The sequence below is a fragment of the Budorcas taxicolor genome, chromosome 11 (assembly GCF_023091745.1).
Source record: "Budorcas taxicolor isolate Tak-1 chromosome 11, Takin1.1, whole genome shotgun sequence".
Taxonomy (NCBI): domain Eukaryota; kingdom Metazoa; phylum Chordata; class Mammalia; order Artiodactyla; family Bovidae; genus Budorcas; species Budorcas taxicolor.
In genome coordinates this window covers 43,629,445-43,656,895 of record NC_068920.1, presented here as the reverse complement: position 1 = coordinate 43,656,895, position 27,451 = coordinate 43,629,445, and the positions used below count along the sequence as shown (strand labels likewise).

The 27,451-nt window shown below is 46.8% G+C and overlaps 1 protein-coding gene across 1 annotated transcript in view; it reads right to left on the bottom strand.

Annotated features, from left to right (window-relative positions):
• Nucleotides 1–3,696: 3,696 nt before the first annotated feature.
• The window catches only part of TRERF1 (transcriptional regulating factor 1), a 37,144-nt gene continuing 13,389 nt past the window's right edge, over nt 3,697–27,451 (bottom strand). Inside the window, exons 10-14 of the mRNA XM_052649281.1 lie at nt 19,454–19,542; nt 17,454–17,567; nt 9,989–10,189; nt 7,181–7,392; nt 3,697–4,021 (exon numbers count right to left, since the gene is read on the bottom strand). Of these exons, the coding sequence (XP_052505241.1) occupies nt 3,697–4,021; nt 7,181–7,392; nt 9,989–10,189; nt 17,454–17,567; nt 19,454–19,542 (941 nt within the window). The remainder of the gene's footprint in view (nt 4,022–7,180; nt 7,393–9,988; nt 10,190–17,453; nt 17,568–19,453; nt 19,543–27,451) is intronic.

Genomic DNA, 27,451 nt, shown 5'->3' with positions numbered 1-27,451 from the left:
GGGTGGGCTGGATTTTGTTGGCGGTTCCTTGTGAGGTAACTCGTGTATTACTGAACTCCCCGAAACTGCACTGTGACTACTGTGGGTTAGAGACCATCAACCCTTCAAATGGTTCATCCACTGCTTGGAGAAGCAGAAATATTCAGCTTGGCCTCCTGAGTGGGGGTGGGGGCACTTATATGAGCATTAAATCTGATCAACACCCTTTTAAACCGGTCTCTAGAAACCAACTAATGGTAAATAAGCATTGAGAAGTCACTTCAGCGGCTAAAAAGAAGGAATGTTAAGCCAAATGAAACTCAAAAAGATAACATTTTATTTTCAGAGCAGCTGATGCAATATTGAATCAGGTTTTCACAAATAAATATGACAGTGTCTATTTGGTTACATCTCTGATGAATGCCTATCTTTAAGAACTGTAATAAATTTCTGAGAAGGCTAATGACTGGAAACTTTGAAGTAAAATGCTCCTGGCTCTCTGAAAAATAGTATTGTGGCAATTAAAAAAAAAAATGCTCATCACAAAGGGGGAACCAACCTAGAATGCCCTAGTTGTTTTTGTATTTTAAGGAATGCAACTTTTGAGGACAAGTCTATAAAACATCTTTATTTATTTGTTACATATGATGTTTAAATATAACTTTGCTTTCAAGCTTCAAACTTTTTTTTTAAACCCCTGGGAAAATAAGACTTTTGGTTCACCTTAACAAAAACTGACCTAGGAAGAAACATTTTTAGCAAAATGTATTATAAAATTCACTAGAAAATACTGTCCTCTTTTTTTGCCAAAATGTTACATAAAATCCTTATTAAAAATACACACATTACAAAAGAAAAATGTATGAATATGCTATACATAGTGCTTTTGATATGGACCAAGGGACCTGCATTCCAGGGGAAGATACAGTGGAGCATATTAGATATTATGATGCCAACTGAAAATAGTGCAAACCGGAATAAATTACATCCTAACATGGCAAGGCATGCAAGACATTTCCTGCGAATAGAGCACAACGAAGCCAGAACAGGAAGCAATCACAACCACCATTTAAAAATGTTTTCATTTTTATTACATTAATTTTTTTCAAAAATACTTTTCTTTACAATAGAACTCCTAGAAAATATTTACAACCTTCCTCTAATAAAATAGAACAGCAGTTAAATATATTTGAAAATAAGATGGGTTTTTCCATAAAATATATCTTTTTAACTTTTTATATACAAGCTTTCTCAAAGAGGTCTAATTTCACTAATGAAAAACTATCTGATAGTAAACAGTAATGGGTTGGAGACATAAACCATCGGGAAGAAAAGTTCTTTGGGGTGAGGAGAGATGGGCTGGGGAGCTAAACCACAACACGCACATGCAGGCAGAATCATTTCAGGAAAAACAGCAAGTGCAATATTTTACTATGAAGTCATCCTCTGCGCTGACACTAAGAAGAATACTAATTCAGCAAAGTGAACTGTCTCGTCAAGGAGGAGTTCTTTGGTTATTTCAAGTCAAAAATGCTTATGGTATACTGCATGGAAAGTCAAAACTAAATTGTGCCTTATATTTTTGCCTTGGCAACTCAGTTTATTTTAATGTTTTAAACTGGAACAGCCGGGCAAATCTCCAAACAGAATGCATACATTTGCTGTATAAACATTTTTCCTGGGTGTCTGCTCCTTTGCCAGATAAACTTTCAGAGATCCAGTAGCAGAACCCTTCCAGAACCCTCTCATATACCCACATGTGGAGGGAAATAGTCACTGGGGCAGATGGGATCAGCCGGTATTACACTTGGTACGGTTCTCAAATAGTTCTGCCACAAAGTTGATGCCCTGCCCAGGCAGTTCTGAACTCAAAACATCGAATAACTTGTCAGAAATGGTAGCAAATGACACATTATTTCCCTCTCTAAAAAAAAAAGAAAAAAAGGAAACTTTCAAGACCTCTTTTTTCTGAATAGAAATGATGGCATGAAAGGAACTGTTGTATTGATCTTCTGTCCGTGGCTTTCCTGAGATTCAGAGGACACTGCCTGCATGGGCCTGCTGTGGGTCGTGGCTGCCCGCTAAACGCTTTTGCAGAGACAATGTAAATGATGCTTTGTTCCTATCCTCATCCTTCCACTGACATCTGTCAGCAAAGTGCCCTGGCAGGGTTGCCACGCCTGCACGAGCTGGGGCATCAACCTGTTTGGGGTGGGGGAAGGCCGGAAAGCCCCCTGCTCGGAAGTCACCAGCCAGACGCGTCAGCTCTGAGCTGGGACCGCATTCTAATCTGAAGGCGGGCACTCGTTTGCCCTGATGAAGGCCAGAGAGCAGTCTGACTCAGCTCAAAAGCCTGAGCTGAAAGCCATTTTTGAAGGATTACAGGTTTAACACCTTCAGGTACAAACAGCAGCCCTGCTGGCAGGGACAGGAGGCAGAGCAGAGTTGTTGCTTGGAGAATTCTAGAAGAGCTTTGGTAAATGACTTTAATGAAAAATTCACGGTTTGAATGCAAATAATGGAGCCAAAAGGGCATCTGAAACTGTTTTTGTTGGCCTTTAATGCTATTTCCCTTGTATTCACCATCAGATTTGCTAGAAAACCCTTTTCCTCAGCGTTAGCGTCAAAGTAAACTTCGGTCCTGTACAGATGAGTAACAGCAGAATCCCAGTGAATCAGGTTTCATAGTACTTCCAAGTGGCACAGAGTAACTGTGGAACCCCACAGACCATTAACAATGTGGCAAAAAGGAATGGGCTCTTCTGAGCTAGTTTTTGGGCAAAAGAAGACTGCTTGGCATTCTAGATACTTTGATCTGTGCTCCTTGACTATCTTCCCTAAAAACAACCCTGGCAACTTAATAGTTGGAGTTATTTTCCTCTAGACGGACTTGCAGTCAGTCAGCTCAGGCCAAAGTACGCCTCTGCCAACGGGTGAATTGGAGTCAGCCGGTCCTCAGGGCACGGGGAAGAGGACACGCTTGCTCTATGAACCACCTTCTCAGTAAACCACTGTCCAGGAGGGAAAGCCTGAAATGATACAGTACTCAGGTTTTAGAGCTAGGCTGAGTGATGCACAGGGCAGGCAGAAAAATTATTTCCACATTTGGTCAATTCTTCAAATGATGTGTATGCTGGAAGAAAGCCGTGGAACACAAGGCTGACTTTGCTCACTGGAGAGCTACTTCCTAGCAGGGTCTCCCAGCAAAGATGCCAAGTTCACTGCAAACTGTGGAATGAGGTCAATACAAAAATGACTGTTGGTGGGGAAGGATGATCCAAGACCCCAGCAGAAAGAAAGCAGCCTGCTTTATACACACACAAACACACACACACACACTCGCTCACTCACGCAAGCTTTGGGATAGAAGGCAACCAGGATGGTTGGCATCTAAAAAGCAAAAGAACATGAATGTCAAGTTCATTCCCAGCCAGGTATGAGTTCTTGGGAACGTAGCCTAGCCCAGATGAAACACATCTTAAAGTAGAATTGTGCCAATTATTTATTCCCCCCAACCACCCATAAAAACAATTGTTTTTAAATAAAAGGAAAAGAAAAAAACCGATTTGTTTCTAAACCTGGAAAAAAAAAGACCACTTTTTAAACAGGTAGTTTAAAATGATTATAAAACAAGCAGGCAGTCCCAGTTTCCTGATGAAAGAGGCTGGAGGCTGGAGGCTGTGGGTTTTCGCTGTCTCAAAGCGACACGCGGGGCCTTTAGAGTTCTGTGTCACCCTGAAGCAAAACTGAAGCCTGATCATCCAGGAGGAGACCGGTGTCCACGACCTCGGCCTCTGCCATGACGCCTCCTAACTGCTGGACGACGTCATCGTCGAGGAGGTCCACGTCCTTGATGGGTTTGATCAGACTTAGCTGGTCCAGGGGCAACAGCCCCTGTGGCCCCACCGGCCCCGTAGTCCTCTCGATTGTGGCTGCCATTTCGGCTGCAAATGCCGCCTTTTGCGCTTTCTGCCTCTGCTGTTCCTCCTGCTGTCTGTGAGTTTTCATGTGTGCATTTCGGCTTTTGATCTTGAAGAAGACTCTATAAAAATGAGGAAAAAGAAGCATGAGACATTTAGAGCATCGGAGTTCTTGGAAATCCAAGGGTCCTAGAGGGAACAGTGGGTGTGCGGTCATGCCTGCTTTGGGGTGGTGCTGACAGTGTTCTGGTCTCCTTAGCTCTGAAGACCTCCTCCCTCAGTGACCTGTCACTTCTCTTCTCTCCAAGGGAAGAAGATGGGGACAGGAAGACATTTATGTGTGCTGGGCTTTCTCCCTGTGACAATGGAGAATGAATTCTCAAAGCTTTCCTGTCCGCCTGTGGCCTGGGGCCCACGCCCCTTTCCCTCCTTCTCGTCCCTCTTTCTATCTCCATCGCTAGGTAAGCCCTCTCAACCAACTGAGAACCCTCAAATCATGCAGCCCAGCCCCGCTGGTTCCCACCATAAAACAACCCCTCCTCTGCCTCTGGCCTCCAATCCCTGTTCTTCCCGTCAAAATTCCAGGGGGGTCTCTGCAGACACAGACTGCTCCTCCATCCTCCACACTCTCCAAGTGGAGCACCGTCCCCTGTGCTCAGCCCGAGTGCTTGAGATCGCTCGCTAGTAACCGTGTGGCCAAATCCAACAGCCCCACCTCGGTCTTCATTGTACTTGACTTCTGCACCAAGCAGTCCTCTTCACCCAAGATCCCTTCTTGTTTTGGCCATCATATGTCACAGTTGGCTCCTGTTAACTTTCGAATGAAACAGTGGTTCTCAGCTGAGGGTGGGTCTGCCTCCCAGGGAGTAACGTCTGGAGATATTTCTGATGGTCACAATTGGGTGGTGCTGGCACTTCTGGCTTTGAGTGGGGCAGAGGCCAGGGATGTCACTAAACATTCTACGATATTGAGGGCAGGCCCTCTACCCCAAACTAGGAATCGTCAGACCCAGGCTGAGAAATCCTGGGATGAGGGGTATGCCAACTATGGTCAGTGGGCCAAATCCCATATGCTGCCTGCTTTTGTAAATAAAGTTTTCTGGGAATGCAGCCATGTCTCTCTGTTTATGTATCGTCTATAGCTCCTTCTGCACTAAAATGGCAGAGCTGAGTAGCTGTGGCAGAGACAGAATGGCCTGCAAAGCCTAAAATATTTCTCTCTGGACCTTTTTCAGAGACCATTTGTCCAGAGGTGAGGCTGCCTGTTTTAGGGGAGGGTGGGTAGCATAAATATTCATTCTTGAGCTCATAAAGGAGAAAAAGATCTGATTTGTAAGACCTGTGTCTTAGAACAGAGTTGATGACTCACCACATGATGCTGAAAACTGTCTAATGTGATGAACACAATTTCAGCAGCTAAAAGCAGCACTCTGCAAACATTTGCCTGATGTTATTCTTAGTGTGGAAAACCATAGAAAATATTTTTATTTTCCATAAAATCTTAACTGGAGTTATGCTTGAAAAAGATCCCAAGCAACATAAAAACAGGACAAGAAAAACTGAATGTCACTGAAAGAGCTGGGAATACTTAGTTTTGGTTAGTGCTTTGTTGCCACCTAGTGGAGTAGGGAGTTGTTGCCTGTCTGGGGGAAGTGAGCAGAGGGTGCTGGTTCCTTGCAGAAGACACTGGTGTGACCCTCTTCTCTGCCTCTCTCTTCCACCCCAGGGCAAGTAGATGGAAGTCAGACTAAGGAGGTTTCATTGTTTCAAGTAAATAAGCCTGATGGTCAATCCAGGGGCTCCCTTGTTTCTTGGTGACATGAAGATGGCATCATGTCCTGGCTCTGGAGGACATTAGAGCCCCAAGGAGGGGGCTGATCCTAAGTGTGTCTCCCCATCTCTGCAGGAAGAGAGCTGCCGGTTCCAACTCACCTTGGCAGGTGCCACTGACCTAAGGCTAAGAGTACGTACTTCACTAAGGAAGTAAGTGGGCTAAGGAATAAATTAATACATGTAAACATCCTTTAAAACAATGCCAGGCAAGCACTGAGTAACTGATAAATGGAAGCAAAATGCCTGAAATATTCCATGAGGGATGAATATTATAAACAGAGGTCCTGGGTGGCCTCTCTCATACAACCGAGAATGTTCCCTTAGTAGAGTTTTGGCAGCTGCCTGGTGGGCATCTCTCCAGGTAACCCTGAGTGTTTGCAGCACTGTAGGTTACAGGAAGAGCAACTCGGTAAGGCTCCTAAAGGAAGTCACTTGTGACAACCCCTCGTAGCACAGACTCACTGAGAAATAAACTGGAATTCTATACCGGATGCTGTGGGAAGGGACTGTGTGTATCTTACCAGTGATAAATAAGCAAACAAAGCAAACCCACGGGATGGAACAGTGGTCAGACACCCAGGCTCTGTATCTGAACACTGATGGCTTCAAATCTCAGTTCTGCTCTTTCTGGGGGTGTGACTTGGGGCATGTCAATTTACTTAACGTTCAGTCCTTATTTGTAACCCAAGGATAAAGTAGTATCTGCATCACATGGAGTTTTTGTGTGGGGTTTAAAAGAGCTCAGGCACACGAAGTATGTGACAAAATCAAGTGCTCAGTAAAGGATGGCTGTCATTACTGCCCACTGTCAGTTTCTCCCTTTCCACTGTTTAAAATTATACTTAAAAGGGCAGAGATGACAAATAGGTTTTCTCTCATGTGTTAAGTGTGATCAACTGGTTGTGCCTGCTTGAAGCATGAGGATTTAAAGGACTGAAAAGCACTGGAGTCTTATCTTAATACAGTAGCAAAGAGTGTAGCAATTGATTAGTGATGTCCGCCCTGGATGCAGGAGTCATCAGCGGTGCTAGAAAAGCCATTTCTGCTACAGAGAGTTTCTGACCAGATGTTTTAGAGCCATTCTCAAATCACTGGGCAGGGATGCAAAGAAAGCAGTCCTGGTGAATATGCTCTGGGTGTGAAGGGAAGAGCTGGGAATCAGTTCCATCCATCATTTCTGGAAGAGTGAAGTTCTGTCACTAGAGATCTGCTCTCTGATGATGTCCATCCTTATTAGGGTTTAGGACATCAGAGTGACCACATTCTGAGTCAGAGACAAGGTCCATCTGCCACGAGGTACCACGCCGACCCCAAGGATGGTACGAGGAAAAGCTGGAGAGTCTGGGTTCTTTTTCTACCTGGAGACATCTCAGACCACCCTGGCCCAGACCCCACAGGGGCCTTATTCATCACACACTTAGATCCATCCCTGGCCCAGTTCTACCTACTTGCCGCACTCTTTGCAGGGGAAGATGGTGGTGGGGTCTGTTTCGCCACTGGTGGTGCTGTGGGAGGGTGAGCTCTTCACTGAGCAGTACCCGCTCTGGGCACTGCCAGGCTTCTGCTTCCCAGAGGGAACAGCGCCCCGAGCTTTGGTCACCTGGTTGGTGCCACCGTGGATGCGGGCGTGGCCATTCAGTGCCTGCCGGGAGCTGAACACCTGGGGAAGAAAGGGAGTGACATGACATCTACAGTCCTGAAAAGGAAATTAGGGTTATTAGTTACTCATTGGTACAACATGGGATACTTGAAACAGAGTCTAATGACAAGCCACAGGGATTTTACATAAGCAAACTCTGGGCAAATGCCACAGAAGCAGAGATCAAATACCACGACCACAAATGCTGTGCCAACAACAAATCATTGTTACGATCAAAGACTGGGGGCTCAAGCCAGTGCCTCCAACATACACGGAGGTCATTGGGCGATCTCCCCTCTGAACGCCTTATTTTTTCCATCTGTAGAATGAAGGGGTTTGGACCAGCTTTCTAACATTTTTTTTCAGCCAGAAACTTCCTCCCACTTTTTTCCCTTTATTTTTCCCTCCTCTTTCCTTTTTTTTTTTTTACTTAAAAAATCTTATTCAAAAGCTCAAAGTTATAAGCAGAGGTGCTCTGTCTGAAAGAGACAGCATTCCAGAACTGGGTCTATTTGCTCAGTTCTATCTCCCCTAGGAATCCCTAGAACCCTAAGAGACACAGCTCTGAAAACACTGATTAGCCACTCTGCTCTATTCTACGTTATATCTAAGCCCCAGTCAGTAGTCCAGTGCTGAAGCCACATTTCAGACCCCCAAATTTCACTGCAGAATGATAAAAAGGGAAACGACTCAGTCTTTTGAAGCTTGCCGTAAAGCATGGTTTCCCAACCTCAGTATTGCTGACATTTTGGGCTGGATGACTGTTTGTTGTGGGGCTGTCCTTTGCATCATGGGGTCTTTAGCAGCATCCCTGGCCTCCACCCACCAGATGTCAGGAGCACCTCCCCAGGTGTGACAAAAATGTCTCCCTCTGGACACTGCCAAATGTTCATGGGGAACAAGATCATTCCCCAGTGAGATTCACTGCTGTAAAGGGAAGTGATCCACCCCCTGAATTCCTAGAGCCCTGACTTCCAAATCGCTAAATGCACCAGCTAATGTGAGTACTCACTGAACCACCCAGCCACAGACAGTTGCTGTGTTAAGTTCATGAGTTTTGTTTATAGTCTTGCAGGGAAAAAAATCTTTAGTTGATTTAGCAACCAAAACTTCCACGGTTAGGCAACAAATAAAACCAACACACTTCTTTTCCCCCCGTTGTTTTTTTGAAGTGACGAAAAAACATTCATCCCACTGAGCATTTTTGATTGGGTAAAGTAAAAGATGATTCCCCTCACAGGGAAGAATTTACTGTAGACCCAAACTGTGAACTGAGAAAGCAACCAATTTCTAAACAAATTCACCAAAAAGACCGTCATTTAAAGTCACTTTTTGAATGGAAGTGTTCTATACAGTACGGTAATGATGGAGTGAAGCATCTAGGTCTTTAAACATCAAAGAGAAACAAGCTAGCAATTTATGTTCTCTTCAAAGGCAATGCAAGATGTACATATCTTTTTTTTTTTACTTCTTAATTTTTTCTTAGATGTGAATCAAGTAAATTTCAGCTTTAGAGTCTAAAATATTTGAAAGACTGCTGCTGTCTTCATCTAAGTGACAGACTCAATAAACAGCATTCAATACACTCTGGAAGAGTGTTATACTATGTAACACACAAGCAGAGATAAGCACTAACTTGGGGGAAACGGCTTCATATGAAACGAATCATATATTCTAATTTTTTTTTTGCATAATACCTCTAGAACTTGCCTGTACAGTTGTGTACAGCTTTAAGAAACCTGATTTGGGAAAAGCTCAGCAACTCAGATGAGTAGGAGACCACTGGCCTGGAGAAGGAAATGGCAACCCACTTCAGTATTCTTGCCTGGAAAATTCCATGGACAGAGCTACAGCCCATGGGGTCGCACAAGTCGGTCACAACTGAGTGACTTTCACTTCACAGGAGACCAGTGGATGACTGACAGTCCAAAGTTCACAATTTAAAAAATATATTCTTCAAAACACACAGTGAGTCTTATATCAGCCAGTACAGATTCTGTAAGGCTTTAGCACTACGAATGATCAAATGGTGAATTGCTTTTATTTTAGCAAGATGATGCTTCTAATGTACTTATTAATAAAAAGTACTAGGTTAAGTAATTAAACAGACACGCTTTCAGCCTGTTTACATGATTAATTTGCTTAGTAAATCTTTTTTTTTTTTTGCTTCCCTCAAAGAGTACAAAGATAAACTTCAGCCAAATCTTTGTAATTATGCCATAAAAGGAGACTCCTTCTCTGGGGGCTCTCCCACAGCATTCCAATGCGTGTTTCCAGGACAGCTCAGAGCAGTGGGGAGGCACCACGAAACAGGAAGTGTGAGTTCTGGAGGCCAAGGCCTCTGCAGAGCCTAAATCACCTGCTTCCTGAGGCCAGGAAAGGACTTGCGTCCTCTGAGCATGTGGCACAGTGTTTGACTCTGCTTGACTCCAGAAATATCTGTGGGCCAAACAAGTAAATGGATGAAAGAAAGAAAAGCATGGTCAAGTGGATTCTCTCTGCCCAGCTTTCACTGCTGGAAGAGCACCCTCCTTTGTAAAAGGCATCATCTCTTTAAGCCGGCTGTACGCACGGCTCTCACCAGTCCCAGAGCCTCGGAGGACGTGGAGACACTTACCGCCCCGCAGTTGGGCATTTCACAGATGAAGGAGCCCGAGGGCTGGCCCAGGGCCTGCAGGGGCGGCCCCTCTGCGGCAGCCAGGACCGGGCCCTGCGGCGGCTCCGGGGACTTGGGCAATTCACTCTCCTCTTCTCTTGTGGATTTCCTGTCTTCTTCCGGATCCTCCTCCTCCTCTACCTCTTCATCTTCTTCACTCGTCTGGTGTTAGGGGAATACAAGAGAAAGGGGGAACCCCCCCCAATGACATTTTTAGTAATGAACAGAACCCAGGGGCCAGCGAAGGAGAGAGGGCCTGGACGCTGGGGCTGTGTCGGCATCTTTGTGCACGAGGGAGTGGCTGGCAGAGACTTCTCAGGAGGGACAAGGTTGGTCACTGGACACCTGGAATTCTGAGAGCAACCAAGTTCCCGAGGACCACTCTGGGTCCCCTCATCACTTATAAAGAAAAATGTGCTACGGCAGACAGGAGAGATTTTTCTATGTAGAGTTTCTCCCCCTTATTGGAGACCAGCAGAACATGACATCGACCAAAACCCAGGCCGGCTGCCCCACTTGCAGCTGCTCTGCCTTCCAGGGGAGTGAGAAGGGTTTTCAAGCAGAAATGACACCGTGGAACTCCGCTGGGCAGAGACCAAAGCCCTATCATTATTTTTTTTAAGCTTACTACTTATTTTGGCTGCACCGGGTCTTCGTTGTGGCTTGAGGGCTCTCTAGTTGCAGGCTTGATCCCTGACCATGGATCAAACCTGGGCCCCCTGCATTGGGAACGTGAAGTCTTAGCCACTGGATCACCAGGGAAGTCCCCATGTTTGTTTGTTTAATTATTTTTAATTGAAGGATAAATGCTTTTCACTATTGTGTTGGTTTCCACCATACATCAGCATGAATCGGCCATAGGTATACATATGTCCCCTCCTCCCATGATTTGTTTTCAAAGGTTTTCTATCACACTTCCTTGCAAGACACCCGAGATATTTATTTGACCTTTGGCAGGCACATGACCCATGACATTCTGATGCGCTCCTGCTCTGTTCTTGTCAGAATATAGGATCAAAGAGTGAACCACAATGGCTCTGAAAAGGGGCAGAAATGGAAGGGGATTGGATATTTCCTTTTACTTCTCATGTTTTTTTGTTTGTTTCTGGTCATAGGCTCTTGAAGAAATGCCTTTCAGAGGCACTCTATGAAAAAGAACAAGAAAAATATTTCTGTGAATAATTATCTTCTCTGCAACCGTATCCCCTCCGTCTACTTCAGAACAGCAACAAGATGAATTATGCAGAAGATCCTGACCATCCTTGAAGTCAACAAGACAGTTAAAGGAGCAGCCTGGAGGAGGCACTGGGGGCCTGGGAGGGAGGGCAGGAACCTGGGCGGCTCTTTTATTGAACTGAGTGCCCTATTTTGCAATCTCCATCTGCATGAGGAGGCTGGCTGAGGAGGGCTTGCTCCTAGGGCCTAGAAGGACTGAGGACCAAGGATGCAAACTCTGTGTTCCAGCAACCTCACTTCAGCTTCTGTTTCACAGCACTTCATGGTGTGTGAAGCGCTTTCACACTTGCTATGTCACTGGATAGACTGCTTAACAAATGAGGAAACAAAGAGGGGTTGGCCAGCTGCCTCCCACCCTGATGGGTCACTGGTTTCTACTGGGCTCTCTGCACACCCACTGCTTGAAGCAAGTGGGCTCCAGTTTGGTTCACTCTGGCCAGTGATGCAATGCTGGTTGAGCCTATGAGTCTTAGAACCCGGAAGCCAGACCCCTGGGATCCAGACACCACCAGCTTTCTTTTTCCAGTCTGGATTGGAGATGAGAGTCAAAGACAATCCCAGTAATGTGGGCATTTAGCACGCTCCTCACTCCTTCCATTTTAGCCTTATTTAACATTGTGTATGGGGCTTCCCTGGTGGCTCAGATGGTAAAGAACCTGCTTATGGTGTGAGAGACCCGGGTTCAATCCCTGAGTCAGGAAGATCCCCTGAAGAGAATGGCTACCTACACCAATATTCTTGCCTGGAGAACTCCATGCACAGAGGAGCCTGGCAGGCTACAGTCCATGGGGTTGCAAAAAGTTGGACATGACTGAGCAACTAATACTCACTGACTCACAGTATGGTATATATGCCTATTTGAGACCATGTATTAATAGGGTATACTTAAGAAGGTATCCCAGAAGGCAATGGCACCCCACTCTATACTCTTGCCTGGAAAATCCCATGGATGGAGGAGCCTGGTGGGCTGCAGTCCATGGGGTTGCTAAGAGTCGGACATGACTGAGCGACTTGCCTTTCACTTTTCACTTTCATGCATTGAGGAAGGAAATGGCAACCCACTCCAGTATTCTTGCCTGGAGAATCCCAGGGACAGAGGAGCCTGGTGGGCTGCTGTCTATGGGGTTGCACAGAATCGGACACGACTGAAGCGACTTAGCAATTAGGATTACTCAGTAATGATTACATTTGCTGAAAGACTTCAGTGAATTCAGATATAGGCTTAATTTATTTTACAGAGTGATTTGTGGTATAAACTTACAGTCTCTTACTAGTTTAGAACAGACAGGTTGATTTCACTTAAATGGCCTTAGTCTCATATGAATCCACCACCTTCGAATCTCAAGAATTTCAGGTAAAACCATGTTATGTCAAACCCCATGGGTTCACTCCATTCGTTTACAGAACTGGAACTTTGTGGTGTCAAGTATCAGGTTATTAAGCAGACCAGGGCCTACAGCTCACCATTTAAAGTAAATTACACAGTAACTTTCAATGACAATGGCATTTATTTCATGGCAGTTGTTATAATTACAATTTTCTCACCATGCCATTGTTTGGGCTTAAAAGCGCTTAGAAAAAAAGTTCCATAGAGCCATTAAATAACAGACTAAATTATACTGTCCTGTGATTATATATGTCTCAGGAATGCAGACAGGTTTTAATTCAAATGGCAATCTATGCATGTTCACAAAATGATTTATCATCAAGCCAAAGGGCTCACCAAGGTGACTAATAGATGCAAAGACGGGATGAAACCCTAACATGTAGGACTCTGTATCAACAAGTTGGCCATTTCCTGATGTATTGTGAAAAGGAAACATTTGGTAATATTCCAAACCTGGTAGAAAGGTAGGCAAATACAGGGCAGACAGATGGTTATATATTATACAAGGGGCTCAAAACTTTGAGAGTCCAAGTAAGAATTTGTTGAGGAGGAGATTTTTATTTCTCAGGCCTGCAAATGGCATTGGTATTATGAGAAATTTACAAGTTAAAACACAGATGCTCAACAATCCAAATTTCAATGACACAAATTTGAGTGTTACAGTCACCAATGAAAGAGGTTGGTGATGACAACACACTGAAGGCTTGCTTTGGATCAGGGACTACACACACACACATACACACACACACACAGACACACACACACAGCTAGTTCTCACAAAATCTCTGCATATTTTTTTTTCTTATTATTTTATTTTTTCCCTTTGTTTTTTATTTTGGGGGGTGGTGGCGGGCAATGACATGCAGCTTGCAGGATCTTAGTTCTCTGACCAGGGACTGAACCTGGGCCCTCAGCATTTTGGCAGTGAAAGCATGGAATCTTAACCACTGGACCACCAGGGAATCCCCTACAAGTTTTTATTTTTTAAACAAATAAGAAATTTGCCAGAGAACTGATTTTCCCAAGAGCACACAGCTGGTAAAGAAGCTGAATTGAGATTTAAATCCTGTACCATCTGATTGTAAAATCTCAGCCTCTGCTCCTTGCCTGCCTGCACATGTCCACAGACACACATCTGTCCATCTGGGCATGGCTTAGATTTTCAGTTCAAACAAAGAGTTCAAACAAAAACAAAGAGTTCAAACAAAAAGTTACATTTCTCAGCTGGTTTCTTGAATTGAGCTGAATTTTGCTCCTAGTCAGACCCACGGATTCACCCTGAGTTGGGGCAGGAGCCTGGGCAGGAGACAGGACAGTGTGGTCAGCACTTCCCTCCCACCTTCTCAGCAGAGCACATCTTGGCCCCCTCTTCTGCCCAAAAGGGTGGGAGAGGAAGGTGTGTGATGGTCTCAGGCCAGAAGTCAAGTCACCTGTGAGGTGAGTGATATGCCATGCTGACCTCCTGGCCCCTCAAGAGCAGTCACTCCCCATCCTCCTTCATCACCCTTCTCCCTGGGAAAGTCCCTGAGCTTCGGCCTCTGCTCCTTCCAGGGGGAATACAGTCACCTGTCCCTTTAATGAATTACTGAACACACATGGTCAGGAGAGCTACCCAGGTAGGCCCTGAGGACCGAGAGCAGGACCCCCTCCTAGGATGGTGCTTCCTACACCCTCTCTGTCCTTGCCTGGTCCTAGTTTTTATCTCCACTTGGCAACCTATCCTCAGAAGGTGGACTGTGGGACTTCCCTGGTGGTCCAGTGGCTAAGAATCTGCCTGCCAATGCAGGGGACATGGGTTTGAGCCCTGATCTGGGACGATTCCACAGGCTGCAGAGCAACTAAGCCCGTGTGCCATAATTACTGAGCCCACACGCTCTAGGAACCATGTTCTGCAACACGAGAAGCCCCTGCAATGAGAAGCCTGGGCATCACAACTAGAGAGAAGGCCCCACTTGCCACAACTAGAGAAAGCCTGAATGCAGCAACAAAGAGCCAGCACAGCTGAAACGAACAGGCGCTGAGTCACCTTGTGCACGTGGCTTTTTGTTCTAAGCTCACAGGCCACAGGTGTGGCACACCTGACCCAGCTTAATACCAGCCCCTGGCAAATAATCCCAAGAAGGTGGGGTGCCTCGAGTGCCATCTTAACCTTTCCTCCTGGGTCTGAGGCTACACGCTGGCTCGGGCCTTTCCACCCACCTGTGAAGGCCTGCTGGCCCCGGATGGCGCCTCTGTCTCCAGTAGTGACACCGTCTTCAGTAGCCCTCCTCTGCTCAGAACCCCCTGGTTCACCCATCTCCTCCCGGGGAGCTCATAGAGGGATTGCTCCCATGACCCAGAGTGACTCCTAGCTGGGAAAAATTTTCACTCATTCACTCAACAAACATTTACTGAGTGCTGATATTATGCCAGGCACAGTCCTGAGCACTTGGTAATACCCAAGCCAAAGGTCTGCCTTAGGAAACCATATTCTCTGATTTTTCTCTCCTCCAAAACATGACTCTGAACATTCCAGAATTGGAAGGGACCGTCCAGATTATCTAAACCATCAGCCCTATTTTACAGGTCGGTAAACTTAGGGGCCAGGTCTTAGGTCTCCCAGGCCGGGCGTCTTGGTGCTTCCTCATTTACTGTCTACCCCCTCGGAAAGCAATGCTCTGTGTGACCGTGGGCAAGCCCCTTGCCCTTGCTGGGCCTCAACCTTCTGCCTGAGGACTGGAAGAGCTGGATAAGAGAGAATTCCTGAAGGTCGTATCTAATATTTTCTGGTTCTCACCTCACAGTGTTTTAAAAGACTTGAAGTTCACGGTAAGCTTTCTCTTCGGGTATGCCACGTCTTCCAAATGGTAACATATGTTCTGGGGCAGGGGCCAAGGCCAGTCAGCAGCTCTGGCTCACCCACAGCACTACAGACACAGCGAGGACTCAATTTCTTTTAGCGGATTGAACCAGAAGAGATCACGCTGCTTTTTTCAATATTAGCCACAGATGAGAAAAAGGCTATTCAGATATAAGGCATCACTACTTAAGCCAGTCCAACAACAGTCCTGATCACAAGAATACTGCCATCTCTCATCAAATGAATGGCAATACCATTCTATTCTACAGATGTCTATTTTTTTTTATATATTTGAGTCCACATATAACTGTATATATGTGTTTATATTTTGTAGCTGGGATCAAATTCTTAGTTAGGAACTCAGGCTTGGAAACCCTAATGACTCCAGGTGGTTTTACTTCCTAGAAGGCTCAATGGTAAAGAATCTGCCTGCCAGTGCAGGAGATGCAAGAGATATGAGCTTGATCCCTGGATTGGGAAGAACCCCTAGAGTAGGAAACGGCAACTCACTCTAGTATTCTTGTCTGGAGGAGTCCATGGACAGAGGAGCCTGGCAGGCTACAGTCCAGGGGGTCGCAAAGAGCTGGACACAGCTGAGGCCACATACATGCATGGATGTTTTTACCCTTCTGTAAGAGGATTAGCATTTGCTTGCTCCTGAGTGTTACACAGGGGAGTCAGTCCCAGACAACACACTCACCAGCCTTTGACCATGGCTAAGTTATCTAGGCTCTGTGCCTCTGTTTCCTACCTCATAGAATCGGTACGAGGAGTAAATGAGTCATCATGCATCAAGTCCCTCCTAGTACAATGCCTGGAACGTATGAAGTGCTACGTGTAAGTGTCTGTGATAGAAATCAACCTGCATATGTGCTAGGAACACTTATGCATGGATACAATTGGGAACGAAAGTGTAATTGTAAATTTCATGATATTTATGAATTTGAAACCATTTCCTTAAAGGCTGCAGACTGGATTTTAGTAATCTGTTGTAAGACGTAATTTCTACATACACGTACGTGTTTTCCACAACATGCAAGATTTTCCTTGGCTATGGATGCAGAGAAGAGAGTTAACCACAAGGACGAAAGCAGTAGCCATTTCCAAAGCCACAAATAAGGGGTTTGGAGAAGATTTCGTTCTTGTGACGCCTTTAGCAGGTTCTTCATCTTCATCTGCAGACAACTTTGGATTTGTCTGCTAATGAAGGAAATCGATATTAAGGATAAATGGTGATGTGAGGACCAGAATAATCCACACACTGCTAACCAGCTCGCCAATGATGGAGGGTTCCTGGCGCCATCTAGAGGTCAAAGCTGCTTCTTGCGCATGCTTCATAGAAGCTGTGTAAAATCCCAGAACCTTCGTCTTCCTAAGGCAGGGCTCCCCAACCTTTTTGGCACCAGGGATCGGTTTTGTGGAAGAGTTTTCCCACAGACTAGGGGTGGGGTAAGAGGGGATGGTTTGGGGATGATTTAAGCACATTACATTTATTGTGCACTTTATTTCTATTATTATTACATCAGCTCCACCTCAGATCACCAGGCATTAAGATTCCAGAGGTTGGGGACCCCTGTTCTAAGGCATGTTAGTTCTCTGGTGAGGAGAACTATTGTGGAGAGATCGGGAAGGCCTATCCCAGGACACCAGAGTGCCTCTTAAAAACCACACACATCAAGGCTGGGACCACTACAGTTTAACTCCCCTGGCACCTACCTGCCAGAACGCAAGCCAGCCCTCACCTCCTTAACCGATTACTGGGCTGCAGGTCAAACTGGAAGCTGCCCTTCCCTTGCCTAGTTATCCCAGGAAGTCAAGGCCTGAATCCTGACTGGGAACTGGCCCATCACCTACTCACCACAGCTGCCTGGCAGTAAAGCCAAGCCAAACACTAGCCACTTATGAACCTGGGCGTGGGGTGGGGGTGGGGCCCGTGGAAACAGCACTCGGGCGCCTTCACTCACCACACAGTCGTCGATGATTTCTGAGAGCCGTGTCCGGTGTTTCCTCCCCAACCTCATGATTTTTTTCCACGTGTAATAGTACTCCACACACTGAGCCACCGTCTTGGACTTCACCTGCCGGGAAAACCATCTTAAGATTAGCTCCAGCGGTGGGCAGGGTGCAAGGCAACCAGTTTTCATGCAATTTTAAGTTTGTAATAGGTAGGAAGTTTACGCAGTTAAATAAAAACATGTACATGGTGGAAAATCTCCTCCCCAGCCCTGTTCTCCAGCCATCCATTCATCCGTTCCCTCCCCACCCTTGCAACTCAGCTAGCCTCCCTTGTTCATATCTTGGGAGATGTTCCAGAATTTTTCTACTTGTATACCAACAACACAAAAATATATTCCTCCCCACCATTTTGCCTCACACAAGGTAGTACGTACACTATATGTACTGTTCCGCATCTTGACTTTTTCACAAGAGGGCTTGGAGAATTTTTTCACAACCATCCATAGCGAGCTCCCTCCCTTTTTAAACCCACAAAGCAGCATGCTTTTTCAAATGCTTGAATGAGTTTGGCTCTCCGAGTTGCTGACCTTCAAAATCTATTTATGAAAAGTGTTCGTTCGTAATCAAACAGGAATATAAGGCAAAAGTTATGATGACAAGAGCTTAGTGTTTGCAGAAAACAAGCCTTGTCCTGTTCTCCCCTAAAGGGGCAAAGGTAAATGTGTTTTAAAGAGAAAAAAATTCCTTTGTTTAGTTCACAGTTCTCTAAGCTCAAAGTGGGGTTCAATAATGTGAGTTTTCTGGAGGCAGGCTGGCTGTCCCATTGGGTCCGGAAAGAAGGCCACCCACACAGTGAGAGTGAAAATGGCACCTTCCAGACATCTGGTCTCCTCAAAGTTACCCCCTTTACACACACCTGATACAGTGAATTTCTACATTAGAGTTGCCCAGGGAGGGAAGACAGTGTCCCAGAGAATCCTGGTTTAAAATCCTGAATTAACTGGCGAGCACGTCATGTGAATCTGTCATCAGTCAACAAGGTGTGGGACCTTTAAGAAATAATAAAGCCTAGGACAGGAGGGGGTGACTCAGGACAGACGGGAGCTGCTGGAACACAGGGCAGCAAAGAGTGCGGTGGCCTCCAAGACAGAGTAAGGTGGGTGCGAATTCAGGTCTGCAGATGCAGGCAAGTCGGAGAAAAACTCCACCTATTTCCGATTCTCATTCACTCAAGGCCCAGGGTTAAGGACAGGAGACAGGAACCCGGGACAACACTGAGGCCCAGCCCAGGGCCAGCGGTGGTTGTTGTCTGAGACCCTGTTCTCCTTGGACCTGAGCATTTTCATGACCTTAATAACTCAAGTATGGTTCCATCATTCATAGGTTTGCTAAAACACTCTGAATCATTGTAACTTTTAGCCTAAACCACCTCTCGGCCAATTAAGGCCTATTACATTTATTGTGTACTGGACAAAATGCTATTTCATCTTGGTGACAGAACTCTCTTTTGGTGTGAGATGCTGTATATGTAACATTTTATTGCTATTATTACTGTCCTTATGATCAGGGGCCCCACAGCAGAAACTCTGCTACTGGCTAGGGGCAGGGCTCATATTCTCCCTTCTCTGGATCCCCCCTCCTCCCACCATGTTCTGTCAGAAACATGACAGATCTGTCAAACACACATGAAATAAATTATATAAATTGTGAACCAGCAGCCCCAAGCTTATTTTATTCTGATAGAATGTATAAATCACACATCTTTATTGACATAAAAATACCCCTCCACACCACTGCCACATCCAAATAATCTATGCCCTCCTTCCCCCACCTCCTAAACACCAGGGCCCCGCCATCCATAACAAATACCATCCTTTACCAACAAAAGATGAAAGACATTGTTTTGGTGACAGTCTTAAACCAGCAATAAAATAATTCTATATGTATCTTTAGGTGCACAACTTCCCAAATTTGGTTTCAAGACAGCAGTAGGAAAAAGCATGCTTACCATCTTCTGTACAAAAATAAAGTCTTTGCTGTAAGTGGCTAGTGCTTTATTAAACAGTTTTCTTTCTAGGGAGGTCCACTTGTCTGAACCTACAACAAAACACAAACTGCATAAAAAAACAGCCCAGTTCTTCCCACTTGTAGATGCTGGTTCACTTAGTGAAGTTACAAACCACAACTGTTCAGTGTGTGACATGTAAATACCCACTACACTTCTTCTTTCTGAACAAAAAGCCAGTGCAGTGTAATGGTTAACAACTCTGCTACCTGGGTTCAAAGCTTAGCTGTGGCCTTGGCTTGGCAAGTTACTGAACCTAAGACTTGATTTCTTTACCTATGAATTCTGAGTGTCTCCACCTCTTAGAGGACTTTTGTGAAGGTTAAAGAAGATAACTCCCTAAAACTATCTCTTAGTAACTGGAAAATCATGAGCACTCAGCAGATTTTAGCTACAGTTTTAATATAATTAGGGAGGGCAAGTATTCATGTAGGCAGTGCTTCTTGTGCGTGCTGGACTCAGCAGTCTAGTGGGGAGAAAATCAGGAGCCAGTGCATTCCAGGGGATGACTGCAAGGATGAGGGCAGGGGTTGAGTGCCAGTGGGGCACAAAGGAGGAACACCAGATTCCGAGAAGCTGGGAAGGCTTCCAGGAAGAGGAAACACCTGAGTAGGGTTTTAAAAGACACAGAAGCAAGTCGGGCAAGAATGAGATGGAAGGACTTCCCTGGTGGCCCAGTGGCTAAGGCTCTGCGCTCCCCACGCAGAGAGCCCAGATTCAGTCTCTGGTCGGGGAACGAGATTCCACATACCACAGCTAAAGATCCCACATGCCACAACTAAGACTTGGTGCAGCCAAATAAAAAATAAATAAAATAAATATTTAAAAAGGAGATGGATGGGAATTCTGGGGAGTGGAAGTGGCAAGTGCACAGTCAGAGCCAAGTAGTGAGAGGATACATTTTATTCACTTATTCAGCAGATATTTGTTAGATATTTAGATCGCTGGGTGGAGAGGATCCCCCAGAGTAGGAAATGTCAACCCACTCCAGTATTCTTGCCTCGAAAATTCCATGGTCAGAGAAGCCTGGTGGGCTACAGTCCATGGGGTCGCAAAGAATAGGACACAGCTGAGCAACTGAGCACACATATGCAAGACACTAGGGGGGAGAAAAGCTAATACTTATAAGTGCTTACTATATGCCAGGTTCTAAGACCCTTGAAGATACTAGTCACTTGCTTCTACAGACAACCCTGTAAGATTGATATTACTCCTACCCATTTTACAGATGAGGAAATGGAGGTGTTCAAGGAATAAGCAGTAATCTGGTATGGCTCAGCTACAGGGTTCCAGCAGAAGGAAGGCAGATGAGGCTGGGAGGTAAGAGGGACCGGTTCCTGATAAACCTGCAAACCAATGAGGAAGAGGCCCAGATGTGTCAGGCTGGTGTGTATCTGCTTCATGGATGAGCTTGCCATTCATGTCAAAGTAGGATATGCAGACAATCAAGAGAATGGTCCTGGTCTATTTCTAAGGGAAGTCCTATTTCTGTGGGCTGCAGAGAAGGCTCAATTTCTGTGGCTGGTTAGCAGAAAACTCAGCCTCATTCTAATTTTTTGAATTCCCTATATCTCTGATTCTTTGGATGGTATATGTCTGGGCCTTCGACAGGTTTCTACTTTTCAAAGCTGTAATCTCCAAACCATAGTATTTTTCCTTCCAAGTAGGACAAGCCCAAGATTTCCATTTTGCAATGGTTCACTGAGGGGCTGAAGTATAGAAAACCTGAACTGCTTCTTCCCTCAAAAGATTCGGCCTGAATCAGTTGATTAGGTGAAACCATGCCTGGCAGGCAAGCAGGAGGTGAAGATCCTAGGATCCTTGAGAAAATATGTGACTCGGTGATGTCAGCTCAGGTTTCTGAAATAAACACCTTCTCCGTGGGACTCCCTGAGGGCTCCTTAAGCCAAGAGCTCTGGCTCCAGTAGAGAATACACTCTCCACATCGGGGCTGGTCCAGGTCTCTAAAAATCACCATCTGACTCCTTTGAAGGTTTGCAAATTTCTCTAAAGGAAAAGCAGCTTTCTAATTAATCCTCAGCAGAAGAAAGCATCTTCCACTGGTTCTAGAGACCAGGACATCTCTGGTCGTGCAAACCATCGTGACAGGGAGGAGAAGTAGGGCCAGGGCTTTGGTGAAATTCTGCTAGAGTGGATGTGAGCAGAGGAGGTTGGTGGGATTTCAGGCTCTGGAGTATTTTCATCACCATTCCTCAAAATTCTTCCAACATTCAAGAACTTGGGGTCCTGGCTCTCATCTGCTCCCGCTGTCCAGAGGCAGAGACAGAAAGAGTGAAACAGAAAGAATGGCCCAACAATTGAACAACCACAGAGGAGTCATGGTTCTTTTTAGGTATCCATCAAAACAGTAAAGAGAGGTCAGAGAGGCGATGGTATACGTGGAACACAACAGGGACATGTCACACCAATCGAGTCCCCTGACAGACGTATAAGGAGAGTTTTGTTCTGCCCTGATGCAGGTCCAGTCTGTGCAGCTCCAGGTTGCATCTCAGTTAGGAAGTTAGGGAACACTTTTTTTTTTTTTTTTTTGCTGTGCTGAGTCTGTTGCTGCGCATAGACTTTCTCTAGTTTCAGTGTATAGGCTTCTCATTATAGTAGCTTCTCTTGTTGTGGAATGCGGGCTCTAGGGCTTGCAGGCTCAGTAGTTGTGCACAGGCTTAGCTGCCCGAAAGGCAAGTGGAATCTTCCCAGACCAGGGGTCAAACCCACGTCTCCTGTATTGGCAGGCGGATCCTTAACAACTGGGCCACCAGGGATGTCGGTTAGGGGACATTATGCTGATGAAACCCCTCCCGATGAGATGAGTAAGAATACTTTCCATCTTCAGCTGGACCCTATGTTTCCCCAGTCAAGTGCAGCTTTAAACCCTCATGAGACACTCAAGGGCCATGCGGCCTTCTCGGGTCAGCACCCAGTCTCACACTGGGTATACTTTCTTCCACCCCATACCAAGCTCACCACTGGATTACTGCCCAAACCACAGTGTGAAGTCCCCAGGTCTGTATACCTGTGAGATGTCCCTTCATGTCCCCAGGTGGCCTGCCAGTTGTAACCCCACAAAGAGAAGTTACTTCTTGGACCATCTGTTATGGGGGACCCTCAAGCCTCATAGGGGAAGGAGGCCTGCTCCCCATCAACTCTCTGGTGGTTTGAGTTTTTTTTTTTTTTTTTTTTTTTTTAAATAATTTCTCTAGTTGCAGTGAGCAGGGGCTACTCTCTAGTTGCGGTGCATGGGCTTCTCGTTGCGGAGTACGGCCTCTAGGGCTAGCAGGCTTCAGTACTTGTGGCTTGCAGGCTCTAGAGCACAGGCTCAGTAGTTGAGGTGCATGTTACTCCTCACCGTGTGGAATCTTCCCGGACCCGGGATTGAACTCGCGCCTCCTGCATCGTCACCACTGAGCCAGCAAGGAAGCCCTTCTCCGCTGGCTTTTAGGGCTGCTGCTCTGTGGTGGGGCCTCCAGTCTTCCTGATCCCGGGGTGTTCACTCCACACCACCAGTCTCTGATTGAAGTGGAAAAGCCTCTAGCTTTCCTCTCTGTGCTGGCCCGAACCCTGATGGCCAGGGCAGGGAGCATGTGCTCAGACGCTGAGAGACGGTTCCTCTAATTAGTCCTAGGGTTCATGGTTTAGCACACAGGACTGTGCTGTGTGTCCGTGTCTGTCCGACAGGGGTGTCCATGAACTGAGAGAGGCGGGGCCAGACAAGCCCATCCGTTCTCACACTCACAGTAGCAAGCTCTTTACTGCACCCTGATCACAGATCACTCATGGGGCCAAGAATCTACTCCAGGTCTCTTGGGTGGCATTCTCAGGCCAAAACCTGGTATATAGACATAACATCTGAATGTGCTCACCCCAAAGAATGAGGTCACTGTGCTGTGATTAAAAAGGGGCAACTTTAATCAGGAGACGGTTTGCCGCGAACCTGGTTCTGCCACTTAACTCCTTCTGCAAATTTACTTCTCTGAGCCTCAGTTTCCTCTCTTGTGATTTGGGGATTGTGACAGTCATGCAGTGCCTAACAGCATTTGGTCCTAAGAAGGGGCACAGTGAATGTCTCAGATCTGGCCACTTGGACAGAAGATTCCAAATAAGCTTGCCGCCGTGGAAAACATGCTGTTCGTGCTGATGTCCATGTCAGTGGCACTCGTGAAGCCCACTAGTCCCTGCTGGTGTTCCGTGTTGCGTGTGTACACTCACAGTCTTACTCCAGGCCGCTTGGCACTTGCACAGTCTTCCTCTCCCTGCCTCGAAATCCTCCTGTAATCCATCGAGGTAAGGTTCAGCATCTGTCCTCCTGGAGACTGTCTGGCAGGAGCGTTTTCCCCATTCTAGGACAAGGTGTTTTTTTTGTTTTGTTTTGTTTTAAGCCAGCTCTTCTGGGATTCTGTTTCTTGGACAAAGTCCAAGATAAAAATGCAAAAACCGAAGCAGGGAGCTACCCCCACTTCTCGCTTGGCCACCCTCTCTGAGATCATTGCTGTCCACTCAGCACGTCCCTAGGGTCAGTGGGCTGACACCCTCCCCCTCCCCACCCCACACTCATTCATTCTCCCTGGGGATTCCTGGCTAGTGGACTATTATCAGCAGGGGTCCCTAATAAGATGATTAAGCCTAATTACAAAGAGCCTAATTAACAGGAGGAAACCAGTGCTGGAACAGTATCCAGAGGAGAAACATTCTGAGCTTCGGTTGCTGGGAAACAGGCTCTGGATGGTGGTGAAATTTGGGGCAATCTATAGAGAACACAGGCAGTTAAAGAGAGACCTGGAGGGGTGAGAGAAACTTTGGGTACAGTGTCTTTTAAAGAGGGCCTTTCTGTCTTCCTCTCAGTCTTTTACAAACTGTTATTGATGCTGTCACAAAGGTTACATAAGAAAGACATGTTCATTGCAGAAAAAGGAGGACTTGTTTTTATACCAGATCTTCATTTGGTGAAAGATTTTCCATGATGGGTGAAGGCTGAGTAATTTTTTTAGGGGTGCATGTGAACGGGGTGATACCAAAGTTCCCTCTGGAGGCAAAAGGCAGGGAGGCCTTGGTCTGAATCCAGAACCTGAGCTTGTCTACTAACCTTCTTCTCTCCAAGTGCTGTGACAGGCCAAGCAGCGAAGTGCATAGTAACTCGGTTCCTGCCCTTTGTGGGGGTCAGTCTCCCGCTAGCAACATGGGCTAAGAATGCCTGCGAGGTGACTTCACAGCTATGCTTCTTTCAAAGTATTCTCTGGAGCATGTAATTCTGTCTCCCCACCAAACTGGGGCAACTTCCAAGACACAGACCAGCCTCCCTCGACTGAATGGGTATTTCCTCCAGGTCTCTCCCATCTCTGGAGTCAGGTCAAGGTTCAGGAACTCTTGAGTGCTTGGGCTGGGGCAGGGGGGGGCCGCCCATACGAGCCTCTGCTGAACTCTTGCCAAGAGTCCCAGGGCCACCTCTGACACCCCTCCACTCTGGTGCCCATCTGCAGGAATGACCGGCTCAGCAGAAAAACCAAGGATGCTGGAAATCCTCTAATCACAGCCAGGCATCCTTGCCCCCTTGACACCCCCATGCTCAAGCCTTCTCCACCCAATCCAGCTGCTGACTGGGAGCCACTGCAAACAACACTGCCCACACATGGGTGGAGGGTGCGGAGAGAAAGCTGGACTAGGCGCTTTGGTATCAGTTTGAGAGCCCTGAAGGCCACAGTAACAGCACCACCCTCAGGATCCTAACAGAGCTCCTCCAGGTTTGCAGAGCAGCCCCAGATCTGCGTGAGCAGCCCACCCACACGGGCATCTCTTCTGGGCTCCAGAACTGGCCGTTCATCCCTCTTCTTTCTGAACTGCTTGGGGTGGGATGGGGTGGAAGGGCAGTCAGGAGTAAAGTCAGGGAAGTGATTTTCAAGGGTCCCTGTCTCTGTCTCCCCCCAAACCCAGTCTTTCCACCTTCCTTCCAGGGCCCAAGCCAGGGAGGTCTGACCTCTCTCTCTAGACAACTGGGAGTCTGGAATTCAACCCTTCCTGTTGTGTCCGACTCTCTGTGACCCCATGGACTGTATAGCCTCCAGGCAAGAATACTGGAGTGGGTTGCCATTTCCTCCTCCAGGGGATCTTCCCAATCCAGGGATTGAACTCTCGTCTCCTGTGTCTCCTGCTTGGCAGGTAGATTCTTTACCACTGAGTCACCTGGGAATCAAAGTTTTTAGTCCTGTTTCAATGTTTTTGTTTTGTTTAGGGTGGGGGTAGTTTCCATCCCACAGTTTTCCCATCTTTTTCATGTCATGACATACATTAAAAAAAAAAAATCACAATTGTTGCTTGGCATGCTGGAAAGAACCAGAGGGGATTTAGGTTCCAGAAGAGGTTGCTCATTGCTGGAGCTGACCCGCCCTGAGGCGCCAGCCACCCCAGTCACCCTGGGGGTGGAAGGCAGCTGTGGCAGATGGTTGGGAAGTCTCACCCACTAAGCAAAGAAGCTTGACACAGGCTCCAGGAGGCTGGACGGCCTGTCAGGGTTTAATGGGCAGCAGATGACGCTGGGAATTAAGAGAGGATTGAATTGTTTCCACAGCAGATTAGGGAGAACTCCCACATCTTCTAGCCACATTCAGGGAAGACACCGAGCAGGAAATGATGGAGACGATATTAAGAAACTGGCTCCTTGAGGCAGACAGTGGAGGCGGGGACAGGGAGCCCTCTGAGAGCACCGTGATACCTGCAGAACAGCCCTCCCCTGAGGCCACATCTGGCCACCTGGATCGAGGCCTGGAAAAGGCACCACTGGGTCCCCAAGGCCACTGAGGTAGTCAGCACCTACCGTGTAGGGTCCCCCCAGGCACCAGAGACACCTTCAAACGAATACCACCAAGGGGCACTGGAGGATCCAGCCCTCTCTGAAAGAGAGGGCCTGGGCAGGCTCACGGAGATGCCAGAACAGACGGCTACCGCTTAACGGAAATACAAATGCTGACTTCGACTTCCCTTGTCACCACAGGCTCCCCAACCTGTTTCCTTGTCTTTTCACCATTCTCACCACATTCAACTCTCTAAGGTGTGTGCTCCTTCCCTCTTATTGGTGATGCCATTATTAATCCACCCGCTTCTAAGACAGTGTACATGTGTGTGTATGTGTGTATCTATGCGTACAAGTATACGTAAGTGTATATGTTCGTGTGTGTGCGCTCAGTCGTGTTTGACTCTTTGCAACCCCATGGACGGTTGCCCACCAGGCTCCTCTGTGCATGGAATTCTCCAGGAAAGAACACTGGAGGGGACTGCCATTTCCTACTCCAGGGGATCTTCCCGACCCAGGGCTCAAACCAGAGTCTCTTGTGCCTGCATTGGCAGGTGGATTCTTTACCACTAGCGCCAGCTGGGAAGCCCCATGTGTATACGTATAGGTACATGTATACACGTGCACGTACGTGTCTTTCTCCTGCTATTCGTGTGACCTGTTGTTTAATAACTGCCTCCTCCTCAGACTCCAAACTGCACAAGGCAGTACTGTGTCAAAATCTGTCACTGTCACTTCCTCATCTTAAATTGTTCAATAAATGAATAATAATGGCTACAAGAATGTACCAGGCAAGAGGCTCAATATGCTCTCCCTAGTCTTCACAAAATGCCATAAGGGGTGGAATATGAGCCCCACCTTATAGGTGAGGAAACCAAAACTACAGAGGGCCACGGGGAGCAGATAAGATTGGATTCCAAAGCCGAGGGGCCACTGTGAGCTGTTGCCTCTGTGCTCTACCCTCTGGGGCTCTCTCCCACTGCCACACGCGGGGCCCCTGTCCACTGCTGCTCAGCTCTTAGCACACCCAGGAAGGGAGGAGACAGACAGACAAATGCCCAACAGCGACCAGTCGGTGGACACAGCTGCCCCACTGGCCACGCCCCAGAGGCCCAGGGTAAACAAGCGGCACTGAGGAGAGAACG